Source organism: Argiope bruennichi, chromosome 2 (genome assembly GCF_947563725.1).
Source record: "Argiope bruennichi chromosome 2, qqArgBrue1.1, whole genome shotgun sequence".
Taxonomy (NCBI): Eukaryota; Metazoa; Arthropoda; class Arachnida; order Araneae; family Araneidae; genus Argiope; species Argiope bruennichi.
In genome coordinates this window covers 58,985,532-59,003,502 of record NC_079152.1, presented here as the reverse complement: position 1 = coordinate 59,003,502, position 17,971 = coordinate 58,985,532, and the positions used below count along the sequence as shown (strand labels likewise).

The following is a 17,971-nucleotide window of genomic DNA, read 5'->3' as shown; positions in this document are numbered from 1 at the left end:
TTGATGTACAATGCATTTTTTTAAAAATTTCACCTTGTTATTTGATAAAATTGGGAAACGTGAATTTAATTGAATAAATCAAAACAAATTATAACGCATGCATATTAAAAATTGTATATACTATAAAATAAAAGTGGAACTGAAAATTTTACTTCGAAAAAGAATGTCCAGTAGAAAGTAATTTTTAAATCTCAATATAAATATTGGCAAAAGACGCGAGTGAATATTTTACTAGATGAATTTAAATTTCATCATAACATTAAAAGTTAATTATTACAAATTTTGCATTAATTTTTAAAAAATTATTAAAAATAAAGCATTTAAAGAAATAAAATTGATAGCATTAAAAGAGTAATGTAGAAAAATTACGACACATTCCAGTATCAACAAGTAATAGAATTTTTGAGTTTCTGCTGTACAGCCGCTTCTGAAAAGCAAATAACTATTTTTTTTTAGCAGTGAACTTTAATATGAAGATGTTTATATGCTATCTATAAATTGCGACATATTTGAAATCCTTCAACATGAAAAACTTTCAACATCCATGGAGATGCAAAATTCCTTCAAAATACTATCCAGGATAGACCGTTCGATTTTAAAGTTACTAAATTTGGCGCGTAGTTACTCCTTGTGCAGTATGTGTAAACTAATGAAAGTTTTTCAAAATTTTAATTCCATTTTTAAAGATAAATTGAAATTTTTATTGAAACTCATTTTTTAAGTGCACATTATTGTTGCTTTAATTAGAAGTTAATTTTTAAAAAATAATATAAAAAGAAACATTTTCAAGCCTAAAGATTATTATGTTGCGATGTTTTGGATTAGAGGGTCGAGAGTTCTTAACATTTATTTTCTCAGAAAATCGATTAATGGTATATAAAATTAAATTCGATTCAAACAATTTGTTTATTTTTAGATATATGAAGATCATATTGAACTTCTAACTGTTGTCATTGACTGTAATAGCTTATATATATATATATATATATATATATATATATATATATATATATATATATATATATATATATATATATATATATATATATATATATATATATATATATATATATATATATATATATCAAATTAGCTATGTCTCAAAAATAATTTTCTAATCCCTCAAATTTCGGTTTCACTGTAACTTTAACATCTAACGTGCTCTGGCTGTTCATTATCCTAGGAATCAAAACGCTGAGTTGACAAATTCCTTTTGAAAACTATATAAGCCTAAAAATTTTTCTCACGCTCCTTCTTTTTCCTACTATCTTGTGTCATCTTATTTGTTTCGCTTCTTTATATTCGCCATAGCTTGGACAAAGAAATCTTGACAAAAGCTTAAAATCCTAGTTATTTCAATGAATTTAGGAATAACAAAACGTATTAAAGACCTCAACGATTGTTTCTTCAAAGCACGTTACACACGCGCGCGCACGCAAGCACGCAATGTTTTGTCGTTGATCTGATTTCTAGATATTTCGTCCCCCCCCCTCAACTTTTATCCTTCTCATTCTGATTCTGATGTCATTAAACATGTTCAAGAAATTATGCAATTTAATCTTTTCTGTTTCAGATTTCCTTCCGACCTTGGGTAAGCAAAGCCGGACTAGGGAGCACAGAAGCAGAAGCTTCGAAAGAGCCTCTCCCCGAAGATAGAAGGAAGAGAAAGTGGGTGAAGGCTCAGGAGCGCTATTTTCAGCTCTCCTCCTGATGTCTACTCGGATCCATATGCCGCTGCAAGGATTAGCATGTCTCCTCGTTATGTATTATATATTTATTGTCTGAAAAAAGATTTTGTTCATATTAAATCTTTATTTACATTATTCCGAAATTTATTTCTGTCTAAAATCGTTGTGCAAAAATGTGCGAATCCAAAGATTCTTCGCTGATTGAAATTCAAAGAGAAAAAATGAAATCATATTTTTACTATCCAAACCGAAAGAAGATAGCATTTGGGTTGACAAGTACGATTCCAAAAAATGCATGTGCTTTCTCTTAATCTAGAACGTAAATTCACAAAATCTGGAGGGGGGGTGCATTAAATTGCTTAGTTTTATCCCTTTATCAGAACTGTCGGTCCCAGTTCACTATTGAGGTGAAATCGATTAAATTGAAAATTTTTACTTACAAAATATGTTGCTGTAGAAAATTGGTATATTTTGGATCATACACACCTGCGAAATTTTGATCTAAATTTGAAATTCAGCTGCACATTCGCATGACTTAACTGGCCCTTTCACTGTATATAGTACTAGTTAGAAAATTAGCTATCTTTGTTATGTTTTTCTTTCAACTAAACCTTTTCTGTCTTATGGAAGGAAATAATATATCTAGCACTTACCTAACAACAAAAATATAAAATTAATATACTCTCAGATAATGAATAAATAATTTAAAAAACAAAAATGCAATAAATTTTGATTTGTTTGTAACAATATGCATTTTTTAATAATATTCGATTTTTTTTTTATTTTGAGAGTTTTGTTTATTGTTGTCAAATCTCGTAAAATGCTATAACATTTCAATCATTTGTTTTCTAAAATTCAAAATAGAATGAAGCATTAAAAACATTAATGGAAAATAACATTAAAAAATTTGATCAGATGAATCAATACTTTAAATGTATTTTATGTTCCGTTTTAAGATGGAGATACCAGTGAGAATGAAAGAGTGGGCAGCGGATTTTGACCATATGAGGCCACAGCTCTGAAATATATTGAAGCCATCCTTGGTAAATTCTACCAGTGACTACAAATACTAACAAAATAACGCGGACTGAATTCATTTAAGCTTTGAACATTGTTTGTTTTAATTCTTATTTTCTTATATAGTTATACAATTTGAAAAAAAAATTTAATGCATCTTTGACTTTTATTTGAAGAAACAGTCTTGGAGTTTCTTGACGATTTTTATTCTTCATAATTTCCAGAAAATAGTCCAATATTTTTTTTTTTTTTTTTTAATATTGTACTATCGAGGTTCTATGTCCAAGTCCTAGTGAGCACGTTGTAGTGTAAGGATAGGAAGGCTGAAAGGCCATGAGAAAGTATTCTGTTCTTATACTGTTTTAAAAAAGAATTTTCTGACGAAGTGTTTGATATTGCGAGAAAAATAAGAATCCCATGCAACTCTAAAGTTCAAAATACAATGAAGTCAGAGCACGACCGATTAAGAAATTATTTTTAGAACTTAGATTAATTAAAAACTATTACATTATATATCTTCGCTATGGATTAAACGGGTTTCATTATTCTGAATTCATATATGTATATAATCGAATAGATAATAAAAAAAAAAAAGATACAATAATTTTCTACCCTTCATTTTTATATTTTACATGAATTTTTAAAAAAAAAAATGCTAAAGGGATTTCTTACGGTCTATACTTTTTTCTAAATCGGATTGACATAACAGTGTTCAAGCATTTTAATTTTGATTAAACAGGTTATTGCGGATGTTTTTCTTTATTGAAGTTTTAAAAAAAGGAAATTCATTCCGTTTAATCAGCGGAATAGATCTCCCAGAGACTTTCTAATATATTCTCTAGTGAAGATTCGCTTCTTGCTTCCTTAAAATCATTGACCTAGGACGTGACCTTGAACAAAACTAGTGCTCAAATTTTTATTATCAGACCCCCTCATATGAGAGTTTTTTGCTTCATAATATAGCGGGGGGGGATATGCATTGTAAATTTTTCAACCGAATGAAATAAAAATTTAACACAGAACTAAAGTATAATTAAATGTGCTATTTGAGTATGTACTTCACGTTTTTAAGTTATCGAATTTACATGTATGCAGAAGTACAGATGGTCAACTCTTGGAGGAATTTAATTCAAAAATCGATATGCTAAATTTGTGCACCAAATTTTATTCATATAGTTATTTGCGTTTTTTAGTTTACTTGCTCATTTGTATTCGGTCAAGGAAACAAATAGACTTTAAATCAACGGATTTCGTTCAAAGTTTGAACAAATCTACAAATTTAGTGTAAAGATGCACACCAAATTTTATTTACTTAGCTCAAGGTAGCTTTGAGTTATCGTGTCCACCGAGATATAAAAAGGCGTTATTCCCAAACTGTGCTTTATGAATCCAGGGAAGTCTGAAATGTTGTGATGTATTAAAACCTCGAGTTGAATCTTTTCACGATGATAGTATTTTCTCATTGTTATGATAAAAACGAGCTTGCATTCATAAATTGCTACATTTTTTTATGAGTTATAATAAATTTTAATATAAACAGAGGATTATTATTCGAAGAAAAAATTATATACTTTGAATTTCGAGCTGAAAAAAGCATTGTCAATTCTCTATAGCCTGAAGACTGATTGCCATATTCTATATTCTAGCCTATTTTCTGATAAAGAAAGTAAAAGTAAATAAACATTTTTGAAATAAAATTATAGAAATATTAATGCTAAATAATAAACAAGATTAAATCTAGAGGAAAGTACAAAAGTGAATATTGAATGAATTAAATTTATACTTTTGATGTAGTAATGAAAGAAATGAAGGGAAAAAAATAGAATTAACTTTTGTAAACAATGTAAGTAACAGATATTGAAAGGATCAAAATAGCAAAATATCACTTTTCTAGCTTTTAAATCGGAGAACTTGTTTATAATGTTTCTGATAACACCATTTTCAATAAACAAGCAAGACAGTTGATTCTCGCTTTTCCACAAATAGCCTTGATTATTTGAAAACAGAAAATGATCTCTCAACTTGCATTACAAATTCGGCGTGGCTTTCCGTTAGATTCCAATTTGGAGGAAACAAAAAGTAATTAAAGGATGTTTGTTTACTTACCATCTGTAACTTACTTTGCAACTTTAATTACCATTTAGAATGTTTCTGCTAATTTAGAAAAAAATGTTGTGATATTATTCTCACTAATTTACTGACATTATCGAAAATGGATGTACCGACATATTATCTACGACGAGACTTTTTTGGGGGGAAAAGTATATAGGATCTTCTCAATACTGGCAACTCTGATTCATCAAAAAAGGAAAATCACACTACAGCACCAGAATTCGACGACTAGTTTAAATGATTACTGCTCAGAATTAATCTCTTTCATTGAATGAACAAATAACCGATAATTTTTCTTTTTATTCTTATAACTGAAAAGATTTTAACCGCTTTCAGTCGCCAATTGCTTGCCTACCATACTAATAGTAATAATTTAGCCATGTCAGTTAAGTTTGGTCAACTACGTTTTACCATTACAAATGAAAGCAATATTTTAAAACATTTTTGCTCAATAAACATAGGGCTTACTAACTGATTAGCGTTACATGCAAAGTGACGAATAAAACTGACGTATCCGATCGCGTTATTAAGGGTGAGAGCTGCGTTATATTATTTTGTGATAAATCTCGAAATGAGTGGTAGGCAGAACAGACAATCATTGATTATTTGTCTTGGCATCATGAAATTCATGTGAAATAGAAATTGGTGAAATCAGTTGATTGAGGCTTGGTGATTGATTAATTTTCTTCCTAATTATTTTAAATATATAGATTGTTGATTTAATAATATCGTTTATTTGTCATATTTATATCTTCTTGAACACTATGGCTTTCAAAATTATATAGTAGTAATTTTTTTTTAAAGTTTTTATTTCATATTTCCGTCAGTATTACCCTCTCAGCATTTCATTTGGTTCTTTTTATCCATTCATTTTCCTTTTTTTTCTTCTCCCCCCCCCCTTCATTTAAAGAAAAAGTAAAATGAGACTGTGGAAATTAAATTTGCCGTCGGTTGAGCACTGTGATATGCATCGAAATAGATTTTGAGGCCCCTTTGTATCTGGAGGCACGAAACGTCTGCATTTACTACCTGTGCGGAAAACCGTCACTGAGTATGGGTTGCCCACTGATATTTTAAAGTTGCGAAATTGGTTTTCAGAAGATTTGGCCTTGCTTCCCTTCAGAAAAGTTACCTTTCCAATTTCTCCTAACTTGGATCAATACTTTCTTTTAACCTTTAAGTGCTCCTTTATGCAGATTTTTTAAATGACTATGGTTCAGAACACTAAGCTAACTAAACACCACTATATCCAAAAATTAACTCATGGAATTGCTTGTAAGCAGTAAAAATGTTGCATTCTTTTTAAATGCAAATTTTAAAGCCATCTTTTAGATAAAACAAGTATTAGTCATTACTATTTATTCAATGGGAGACAAAAGGAAATCAACAACTGTTCAAATTTTATGACTTCCTTAGCTCCAAAATTTGATGCAAAATTTCATAGATATTAGAAAATTTTTAGCTTTTTTCACTTTTCTTCATATACTAGTATTCAAAACTTTCATCTTTAATAGTAATTTAACACGTCTAGACAAACTACCATCGTAGATTACATCATATTGCATTACATAATATCTATGGTTTTTACCACTTGAACGCATACCGTCGCAACAACTGCCGTTCCAAGAACGTTATTTACAATCCAGTTTGGATGTTGTATCGTAGATTCCAAGAAAGCCAAACATTAAAGCTACCATTATGGACAACTACCAGATGACTTCTCTACACTATTCATATGACGGAACAAAAGTGTAATACAGAGGAATATTGGAAGGTGACTATTGATACTGGAATTCGCAAACGACTTCACCTTTTCGGTGACCACACAAATGAGTGTGGCACTCCGTAGGAGGTCCCCACGAAAATCGATCCTTTGTTTAAGAACGTGGGGTTTGGGCTGAAGCAGGCATTAGCATTGGTAGGCGTGCAGACCGTCTACGCTGGCCGTGAAGGTTAATTGACGGAAATAAGTTGCTAAGATGAAATCGTACCTCGCGGCTACTGTAAAGTCAACCGTTTTTGTGATAGCTCATTCATTGAAGGTAAAAACCTGCGCAGGAAATTGCCTATATAAAGAATGCTGGGATATGTTCTGAATCCGACGATTGCGAAATCTAATCAAGCGGGGAAAAAAAATCCCTACACGGATTAAAGTCTGCAGTGTTAATAAAGTTTTTTGTAAGTTTAAAAAAAAAACTTTCCGTGAAAGTAGCTATTTTGCTTTGTGTTTTATACATTTAACTCACCAGAAATTAAACACTTGTGATTTTTTTAAACACAGCTTATAAGAAAGGAGATCGAATATTTATTTCTCTTGAATTGTTTTTTTTTTTCCTTTAGGGGATGGCTACTGTAAATATATGTATGAGAAATTTTGTAAGATAGGCATTTACTTTATTGTTTAGTAAGTTATGATCATCTTATGATGGATGGCCCCGTTTTTAAAAACGGCCCAATGGTGTTTATTTTAGAGAAATGGAATTAAGTCCATTTATTAATATTTTGCATTATGTTTGATTTGCTTTGTAATTGTCGCCTAGGTTTTTCATTTGGATTCTAACTTAAAAATGTAAAGGAAAATGTTATTAACAAAGAAAGCACTCTCCTAATTATTTACTAAATTTAAATCAATTTCAAAGAAAAAAATCAATTATTTTTTAAGTCGAAGATTGACAAATATCTCATTAAAATAAAATTAGTCGATAAAGTCCCATTTGATTATCTTCTCAACTTTCGGGAGAGATTGTTTATAGGATCCACTTTATAAATATTAAGATCTTTCAGTAACGTAGTTTTAGAGCGCATATAAATTGATATAATTAAGTCTTCTATTTTGTTTCTATATATAATAATATGACCTTTTGTAACTTTTCCTCAGTAGGTCTCTGACAGAATATACAGTGCAATCTTATGTAACTATGATTTTTTTCAGTCCTTCCCTTATTAAAATTTCTTTTCGACTTCATTATACTGGGGCTTTTAGAATTTTCGTCTTCTCGAATTCCTATCTGAAACTGTAAATTGAATTAAACTAAAATATAAAATTCAAAAACTATGTTATGATGTTTTCTATGTTAGGAAATAAAGGGAAACCCAATTATATGAAGCTTTATGCATAATTTGTTAAACTAATTTACAAAAATTATTTTAAATAAGCATTTCTATCATGATTTTTGTAGATCTGTAAAGTACAGATTGATTTTATATGGAAGAATTTTATCTGTTTTTTTTTTTTTTTTTTTTTTAGGATTTTAAAACTTTACGAAAATGTTTTGATAAAAGATCTTGTCATTTTGACCTGTCGACATCATAGCACTCATCATTTAAAATTCTGTACTTCTTCCATAGACCATGAAGATGTTTTATTCACCATCAAATGTAAAAACCCATTAAAGTTCAAAGAAAATATCAGAAGTCGTGACAGAAGGAAATGCCACTTTTGATCTTGAAAAGCATTTCTGTAGCATCTCGCCAATTTAAGTTAATCTCCATATATTTTTCTCTTTATATATGCATTTCCCTTTTCTTTTAAATATATCAAGTTAAAAAATACATAATGTCACATCTAATTATATAATAATGCAAACAACCTTAATTTAAATCTAAATACTGGGTGATGTTAGCCCATAAAATAATGCAAATTTATTGATTTATGTATTAATAGCAATATTGCGAACACAAGACATACGTTTAAGTTTTGTTGATTAGAATCAGAATAATTATTTAAAAGTTTGAATTATTTTCAATAAGATATTCTTTTGTCCTCAGTTACATAATCTGTGACATTCCTGAACTGCACACATCCTATCCCTCATTAAATTCCTGATAATTAGACCATTTGGAAGGTAATAAACTTTTAGAGATGACGCGCTTGGGAAAGAAAAAAAAATCATGGGATAACTTTTTCTTTTTAAAGTAACCATAGTTTTACTCATCATCATATATGTAAATGCATAGAGTTCCAATGCTTGGCCACTTCAAAATCTAAAATTGGAGAATTTTGTTGCATCATTTTTTCATTAATTGCATCATTTCTATAAGTTACATGTTCTTAATGCAGAGGTGGAGAAAGGAGAGGCTGCGTGCAGCAATTGTTACAGCAACTGAAAGGCTTGCTGAAACGGATGCAGCGATCAATGGACATATACAATCAATTACCACAAATAATCGACTTAATAAAATAGGAAGTAATTATTTTGAAACCAGTTGGAGTAATCTCCCAAAATGTACTCGCATGCTCTCTAATAAAGATGTTATGTCAGAGAATGCCTTGTATGGCATTGGCGTACAATACTTAAGAAATATGAATCTTTGGCGAGAATGTGGCATTTTTCCTGAGTTTTTCTTTTTTGGCGATTAGTCCTTGGCATTCGGTTAATAGTATCTGAAAATCAAATTCGTGTTTTAAGAGTTTTTCCCAACTAATTGAAAAACCAAAATTTGAAACAGAAGATCTGCACTTGTAATTACAAAATCACATACTAAATTTGATATTTTTAGGTCATCACGTTTTTGAGTTATTATGTTTATATGCTTCTGAATATACAGACAGATACATGATTATCCCCTGGTTGGATTTAGCTGAAAATCTGATATGGATCTATACTAGAAATCTGTGTACTGAATTTCATCCATCTAGTTCGTTTTGCAATAACCATGTACTTATATTCGAACAAACAGACTTCCTCTGAACGGATTTTGCTCAAAATTTGATAGAAATGTTCAAATTTGTTGTTAAGGTCGTATACAAAATTACAGGATTTTCACTATACTTATAGGAGGAAGTAAAAAAACTTCATTGTGTCATGCTGTTTTCAAAGTATTTCACTATCGTGTGTTTAAAATGTAAAATAGAAATTTTCAATAATCATATTTTCGATTATGTTGATCTGACTGGCAAGTCTTTCATTTTATGATTTCCACATTTCTGAAATAATTTTTAATTAAAATTTTGATAAATGTTTGAGTTGATTTGAGAAGTGTAAGAGTTTGATTTTTTGAGTTAACTTTATGTATAATACTCATAATTTTACTAGTTATTAAATATTCTTGGTACAAGTGTAGGAATTTTAGCCCGTATTCACCCATTTCTTAAAGCAGACTTATATATTTTTGCAAATTGAATTAACTTTTGAGACGCACACTTATCCACGCATTGATACTATAATGTATATGAATAAATCTAAATATGTAATATTTTGTAATTAGATAATAATTAACTAAACCCTTTTGTAGGAAGTATGCAGTGTATATAATAAAGGTCATGTGTGGGCGGATGAAATTTAAACATAGTTTCAATTTTGGAGGGATCACTAGAGACTTTCCTAATGGTACTTACCTAAGCACAACGTCGAATCTTATTAATGACGGGAATTGGCTTTAGTTCGAATTACCACTTCAATTGTTTCTACATGTGAACGCTGGAGTAATTCTCTGAATAGGAATATACAAATAATTAATGAATCAATTTTGAAAACACGTAATTTGAAAATCGTCCTTTGTGACACCCACGTGTTGCTATTCATGGTTTTGTAATTAAAGGAAAGTTTTCACCCAGATCTTAAGCTATCTGAAGTATTAATACTGCGTGACTTGGGACTCTTTATGTTATTTTCAGATTTGGTTGCCAATGGAAAACGTAATATAGTGAATGTGAAGATAATTAATATAGTATCGCATTTCCTCTGTAAAACAATATAGATGACACCCAAGAAACTATTCCTGTAAATATTTATAGTCCTTTTGTTTATCCATTGCTTCTTGTTTCAGAAGGACAAAATTATATATGAAGCTATGGGGTTTAAAGTTTAATTCGAGCAATTCTGATCCAATGCTTTAAAATAAAACAATGTCATTTTGGTTGCATTGCAGCAGAAAACAAATTTCATTAATGAAATGGCATCAAACTATGATGTTTTCCCAAAAATTTGTTATTTTTAGTATATTTTTATGTAGTTTTCACCCTCTTTTTTTTTTCTGTGATTGTCTGTATAATAATTATTGTAGTTATCTAAAATTGTATCTTAACCTTAATTATAGTTGTGTATTGAAAATTTTACAGAAAAGAAACTGAACTTCAAATGATTAAAAAATGCACAAGAACACAATTAAATCATCCGCCGACAATTCACTTTAGTCATGCTTTTTCCGATAGTCGCATTTTGCTTTATAGATTAGCTGAAATACGAAATTTTAATGATGCAAAGAAATTCGATTTATTAAATTGCATTCAGGCAATTACTATTCTATTCCATTATGACGAATATAGTTTAGTATTTTGTTTTATATACCTAAGCCTGGTGTTATTTAAAAGTAATATCTGAAAGTTATATCGAAAAATACGTAACCTTGTATAGTTACTTGTAGTCTAGCCATTGTATTTATTACAGGTTGTTCAATATAGACGGACAAAAATATAAGCACTCCATACTTGGAAAAACATAAAGCAAAATACCCACCGACCTCCTCGGGCTCTTCAGTAATGAGGTCTGGACTATTTTCATAACGCAGACTGGGGGATTTCACGACGATCCTGAAAACTAAGCAAATTTTGCAATACTTTCGATCCAATCTACTCATTTAAAAGTTTCTGTACGATATTGCACTATCGATCAAATATATTTCCGCGGGTTATCTATTTCATACTGAAATGAGTTATGGGCATCAATATTCCATTTAAATTGCATTCAGAAATTAAAAATTCTGCATTTGAAAATATACTGGCAGGTATACCAATATTCTTGCAAAGGTAAAATCGTGTTCAGTACTCTTTTTTAATTTTATATTAATAAAAAACATTGTAGTTATATATGTATGTTCCAGATCTTTTCCTAAGAAGCTGGGACAAATTCGATCAAACTCTGCATTATTTAAGACAATATATAAAATTTTATCAGCCTTTCAAAGGGCCCAATTTAATTAAATATCCATTTAATTAAAAATTAACCGAAGTTTTCTCGTTTATTCGCAAAAAATTCGAAGCAAATTATTCCAAAAAATATTCTATATCATTGTAAAAAACAAAATTTTACTTCAAAATGATTATAATTTTTATAACTTTTTTCAAAATCTGACGAATAATTGAATGGGTGCAGATGATCTTGAAATAAGGAAATAGTAGATATTCCAATTTTAGACTACGCGGTAAGACTTAGAACTTTAATTTTTAATATTTCTGTTTTATTTTTTTTTAAATATTTTTGGTCATGTTTTTTTAATGGTTTTAATAATTTGTTCAATAGTTATTTTTGAAAAAGCTCAGTAGTTTTTGAATATATAGGAAAAATTGTTGAGAGAACACATTAGGAAAATTTTTGGAAGAACATAAAGTGTAAAAGGCATACAATCAACAATTTATATTTAGAATAATTATTAATTTTGATTGAAGATGGAGTATTTGAAATAACTATAATTATATTTGAAAGAACTGTAATTGATACGAAGAAAATTAGCTAACGTCGGATTTTAAAAATCGCTTGGTTAGAATGATATTCTCATTTTAATTAAACATTTGAGATGATAAAAATATTTTGTGAATTATAATATATACAAAAGTAGATTCTGCACTAAAAATATTAGACATGGCTAATATTTTAATCCCGAGTGATGCTAAATATATTAGCTAATAATATATAGTTGCTTCCCCCAGTAGATTTATTGATTGATTAGTATCTTTTTTGAAACTTTTAGAGAATAAGTTACAAAATTATGTAAGTTTGTTAGAACTGCAGCTGCACCTCACAGACAAATGTGAGAAAATGTAAGCTACAGAAGATATAATTTAGCGAACTCTTAGTGCACGATGAACCTGTGAAAAATATTATTTCACTTCTTAATACTTTACTATACTTCCATTTTTAAAAATTTAAAAGATCTCACCGGTTAAGTATCAAGAAGAAGCTTTTTCTTTACTGATTTTTTTTTTGGAAGAAACACTTCATTATACAAGAACGGACTTCTAAAAAAATAGAACATTCGAAATGAATTGGAATATTTAATTTATATATTACATTTAAGTCATTTGAGTGCATTTATGCAAAAGGCATTCAGGATGTATATTTTATGAGGAACCTGTTCTACAAAGATGTACAGAAAAAAAAAATTCTAGTGCTGTATATTTCCAATCTTGATTCATTCGATGACTAGCTGGATCGCTAGGGATATTTTTCGTGTTCCATTTCAGTTAAATCTCTTTTATATATCTTAATCTTCACGATTCCTTAACGAAATATTTTTAAGCATTAAATTGTGATATACATTAAAATAATATTTTATTAATTTTATTCTTGCTCTATTTATTTACATAAACCTTTTTAATGGATTCGTGTCCCAACCCATCGTAGTGTCTTTACAAACGCAACTAATTGTTCGGATAATCTATTTAACTTTCCCATATAGTAACATGTTTCTTATTCGTCATGTAAATTCCTGTGCAATACTCAAGATTTAGAAGTTTCAGAATTTCACATTAGGAATTTTTTTATCTATTTCGTACTAAGCACAATATACATAGGTGTTTTGTTTTTCCGGTAAAAGATGACTTAAGAAATGAAACTGACAAAGAAAATTATTTTTAAAAATATGTGCGTAAGTTGAAAATTTGCTAATAAAAAAAACGCGTGTTCATACACAAAAGACGAAACTAAATTTTGGTTTTTGAACAAAATAGCCCTAATATCTTTTTAAATAAAATTTTCTGCTGAAGCCATTAAAAATATTATTTATTTTTACTCAAATGAAAAGATTTCTCCAATTGTAGGAATAAATTTCAAGCTGTAATAGATAGTTATGAAATTTTCCATTAGTTTTACCTATTTCAAATTTTGGACCATTTTCGTCAACGAGTAGATGTCTGATTATTCATTTGTATGAGATAATTTAAAAATGCAACAAACATGATAAATGAAATTTAGTATGTAAGTCTTAAAACAAAAATTTAAGGTATTTTACATCAAATTTGTACCCAACCAAAACACATAAGGCCTTAAATGCACATTGATTTTCTTCACTATTTTACGAAGCAAATAGCAAACAAGTTATATTGTTTTTCACTAGAAAGCCGAAAGAAGAATTCCCTAGAAGCCGCTGTTTTTTATATATTATATGCTGCTGAAAAAGATGGCCGCTCCTTTTTCTAAACATGACTCCAATTTTATTTTGTAATATTTTGTATGTTTTCTTTAACAACTGAATTTTAATACAGAAAAAAAAATCTGCTAGTGTGTGAAAAAAAAAAACTACTCCCTGACCTGCAAATATCTACAAAGTTTCGTTGTTAATTCCTCGAAGTTTACAATAGCACAAAAAGGGAAAGGATGTTTGCATACAGTAATAATTTATGGTGTCTTCCTTAACCCATTACCTGTGCTCTATCTCTCTAACGAAAATACTGAGAAAAAAGGTGATAAAAAGGAAGTAGTATTTTATCCTAATAATTTCTACGAACGTGCTTTTCTGTCTGTAAACTCTGAACCCCCTTTCCGCTCGTAACTAGAAACACAGCTGATAGATAATTGCATTCTGTTAATCTATGAAGAAATGAAAGTTTCTGGAAAAAATTTCTCTACTTTGTTTCAGTTCTAAAGCATCCCCCTTCACCCGCCAAAGTTCCTCAATTCCATACAGAAACTTTTTTCAAATCTTTATTTTATTTCAGAACAAGTATGATTAACAAATAGTTTTAACTTAAGTATGAGGATAACAAACGTTTTCTTATATCCCAGACGCTTGCTGGCAATTTACGAAAATTAATTCATCAGTAGGTGAATTATTATCGTATATTACTGCCACTTGAAAATGTGATTAGACCATTTTATGCAGACTAGATTCACATAGAATACATCGCGTCAATTTAATTTTTGAAATTATTCCTAGTCTGGAAATAGGAAGAAAATGTATGACGTGACAATATAACATAAGGTAACGTGCACTTGGATGTTAGAAATCATGTGAAAATGCTTTGGTCATATGACTTTGTTATGTGAACAGACATGATTCAAAATTAGTTTAATTTGTTTTGAGAAATTTCCTTGAATTTTTTCTTTCTTTTCTTTAATATCATGCTTACGTTCATTAATTTAAAAAATACATTTAATATGAGTAAAGAGATTATTTGACTTCGTCGTCCAAAACGCGTCTAGCGCGTTCGAGTGAAACTTCTTCAGGGCAGCCTAACGCGCTTCAAGCATTTTAAACATTTAAAAACTTTTAAACGTTTAAAATGCTTTGCAAATGTTTACTTGTTTGAGTTTTTATTTTTGTTTGTTCAAATGCGGCGAAAAACAGAGATTTTCGCGGACAGGAAAGGACGGCAAAAAGTTTTAAAATTAGAAGGAAGGACTGGTGTAAGAAGAAGGGGGAGGATTGACTCGATGGTTTTGTTTGTGTAAGCGAAAAGGGAAAAAACGGAGATGGTGCAGGGTGGGCAAATTTTCGCTTGTATCCAGTAGTAAACATAATAAGAAATGCATGTAATTATTCATTTAGTAACTTATTTAATTGAATTTATGTTATTTGCGAGCACAATAGTGTATTCAAATCTATTAAGTACAATACATCGAATGCAATATCAAAAAAAAAAAAAGTTAAATATAAATTTTTAATAAAAATACGCTATCATAAAATTTGCGTATTAAGTGCAACAAACCCTAAAAGAACGAAAACTTTCTCACAATCGATGAAAACATATTTGAGCGCGGTGACCTGGTGGTACGGTCTCGGCTTTGGAACCGGAAGATTTCAGGTTCGAGACCCAATTCCACCGAAGAACCGTCGAGTGAGCGAATCTGGTGCATGTTAAATCCGTCAGGGCCAAACGTCCTCCCGTTGGTGTGGTGCGGAAGTTTGGAGATGGGGTGCCAGCTCAGGTGTAATCCTCGTCGTCTGACCATAGTTCAAAATTAGGAGAGCCGTCCGAAAATAGCCATAGTGTTGCTTTAAAACGGGACGTTAATATAACTAAACTATGAAATCATATTTATTTATTTTGAATTTATCCGGTTGAGATTAAACAATTGGATCCTTTTGCCTCTGTCAGTCCATTTTGGTAAAGTCTCATTCAGGATTGTTTGATATTGTAGATGCAGATATTTGACACCAGTAATTTTGAATTTTAGTTAGATGATAAAGATGGAAAATGAACCATCATTCCACTGTCCAAACTTTGAACCCATACTGATCTGAGGACATTCTGCACATAATGTAAAGATATATTAGAGAGCTATACATACCCGGAGACCTTGTTTATTGTTAAATGTGCACGTCACATTTGGGTTGCTCTGTGTTTAATTTGCGGCGATGATTCGAAACCGATGAGAAGAAATAGAGATTATATCCCAGCATCGGTGGGTCAAAGATTCGTTAATGAAATCCATCGAAAATATGTGTTGCTTATGCACCAGATGAATTCCAAATCTGAATTCATTCAATTCGATAATCATCATATTTTGTTAATTGGAAGCTTGGGAAATGTAATATTAGATCAGATATGATCAGTGTTATTTGACTTCTGTACAAAATTAAATGTTCGATCTCAAAAAGTTTTATACAGTTTGTTAATCTAATAAATTAATCAATTCTTGATTAATATTTATACATTTTTGATGACATGAATGGATCTTGAAAACGTCATTCATACTGATAATGCAACTGTTCGACTTTTAAATGATAAAATTGTAAGTCACGATGACCTAATGGTAAGGTCTTTCTTAAATTTCGGGTCTGAAGATACCAGATTCTACTTAAAAACCGTTATACATGTGGACTTGATGCTCTTTAAATCTGATGTCGTGAGTCAAATGCTGAGTGCTCGCTCAGTCATCGTCCTCGTCATCTGATTACGATTCAAAATGATCCATCCTAAATTAGCCTTGATGTTTCTTTAAAATTGGAAGATGATATAGCTAAACTAAAAACAACAGATTTGTGATTCATTAAGAAATAATCAACTTTAAACACAAACGCTTGAATATGTATCGACAATTCCCTATGTGTCAATAGAAACAAAATATACAGTGCATCCAAGACAAAGACTATTCTTTTTTTTTGTTCTAATATTTTTTTTAATAATTTCTATTATTTTTTGCGCATGTCTAAATGACCGAATGATCCTCCTCGGAACATATTTATTCTTACAGGTAAGGCAATTTAATGTAAATCAAACCTTTACGGTATATTCAAAACTTTCAGTCTCTCTTTCTATGAGTATATATATAAAATTAACACATCTATCTTTTATCGATAGAAGTAATATTAAAACTATCTTGGATTTAGAACAGTATAAATAAGTTGAAATTCACAGTTTTGACAGTTTATTTTTAAAATCATGGTTAAACATTTCCCTCCAAACAGATTGTTGTAAAACAAGGTTAAAATGAAAATTGCAGAATTTCATTCTATAATCAATGTTTTATTTACGAAAAAATTAATAATTATTTGAATTTTTAAAAATTATCTTTCACTGTATAAATTTGATAAATGAAAATGAATTATGCAAAGTTTCCCGAAAATAACAGGAGAAAAGTCATTTTAAAATCTAGAGGAAAATGATGGAGAAACAGAGGATATTATTGGTTCCATCCCATTTATACAACGTGCACTAGAATATAATTATCGCGGATGTTCATATGAAAAATCAAATTAAAAAATCAATACAAAATGGAGGTAAGAGGTAAAAAACATTTTTCGTATTAAATTTTTCTTAAAAACACTTTTATAGGTCAAAAATCAAATGAACTAAAATCTCCAAATTCTCGATTAAGTTGCGGAACTCATATATACATAAGATGAAGAGAATCTCAGGTTAAAGAAACACTAACTCAATAAAAAAATGACAGCAAAAAAATCAAACTCAAGATTTTGACGAATCTCTCCACGTTTTAGAACCACCTGACTTCGAAAAACACATTTATATCTATCTGTCTTACACACAAAATATCTATCTGTCTGTGACAAAGATAACTTAAAAACGCTTTGATCTAGACATTTAAAATTTGGTATACGATCTTTACAAGAAATTTTGGACCGTGGTGGCCTGGTGGTAAGGTCTCGGCTTGAGAGCCGTAGGGTTTCAGGTTCGAGATTCCATTCCACCGAAGAACCGACGTGTAAGGGGGTTTGTTGCACGATAAATCCGTCAGGGCCAAACGTCCTCCCGT

At 30.0% G+C, this 17,971-nt stretch overlaps 1 protein-coding gene across 1 annotated transcript in view; it reads left to right on the top strand.

Annotated features, from left to right (window-relative positions):
* Positions 1-1,823, top strand: part of LOC129961944 (angiogenic factor with G patch and FHA domains 1-like) — a 95,494-nt gene extending 93,671 nt beyond the window's left edge. Inside the window, exon 16 of the mRNA XM_056075589.1 lies at positions 1,574-1,823. Coding sequence (XP_055931564.1) covers positions 1,574-1,711 — 138 coding nt within the window. The 3' untranslated portion in view covers positions 1,712-1,823. The remainder of the gene's footprint in view (positions 1-1,573) is intronic.
* The last annotated feature ends 16,148 nt before the right edge of the window (positions 1,824-17,971 follow it).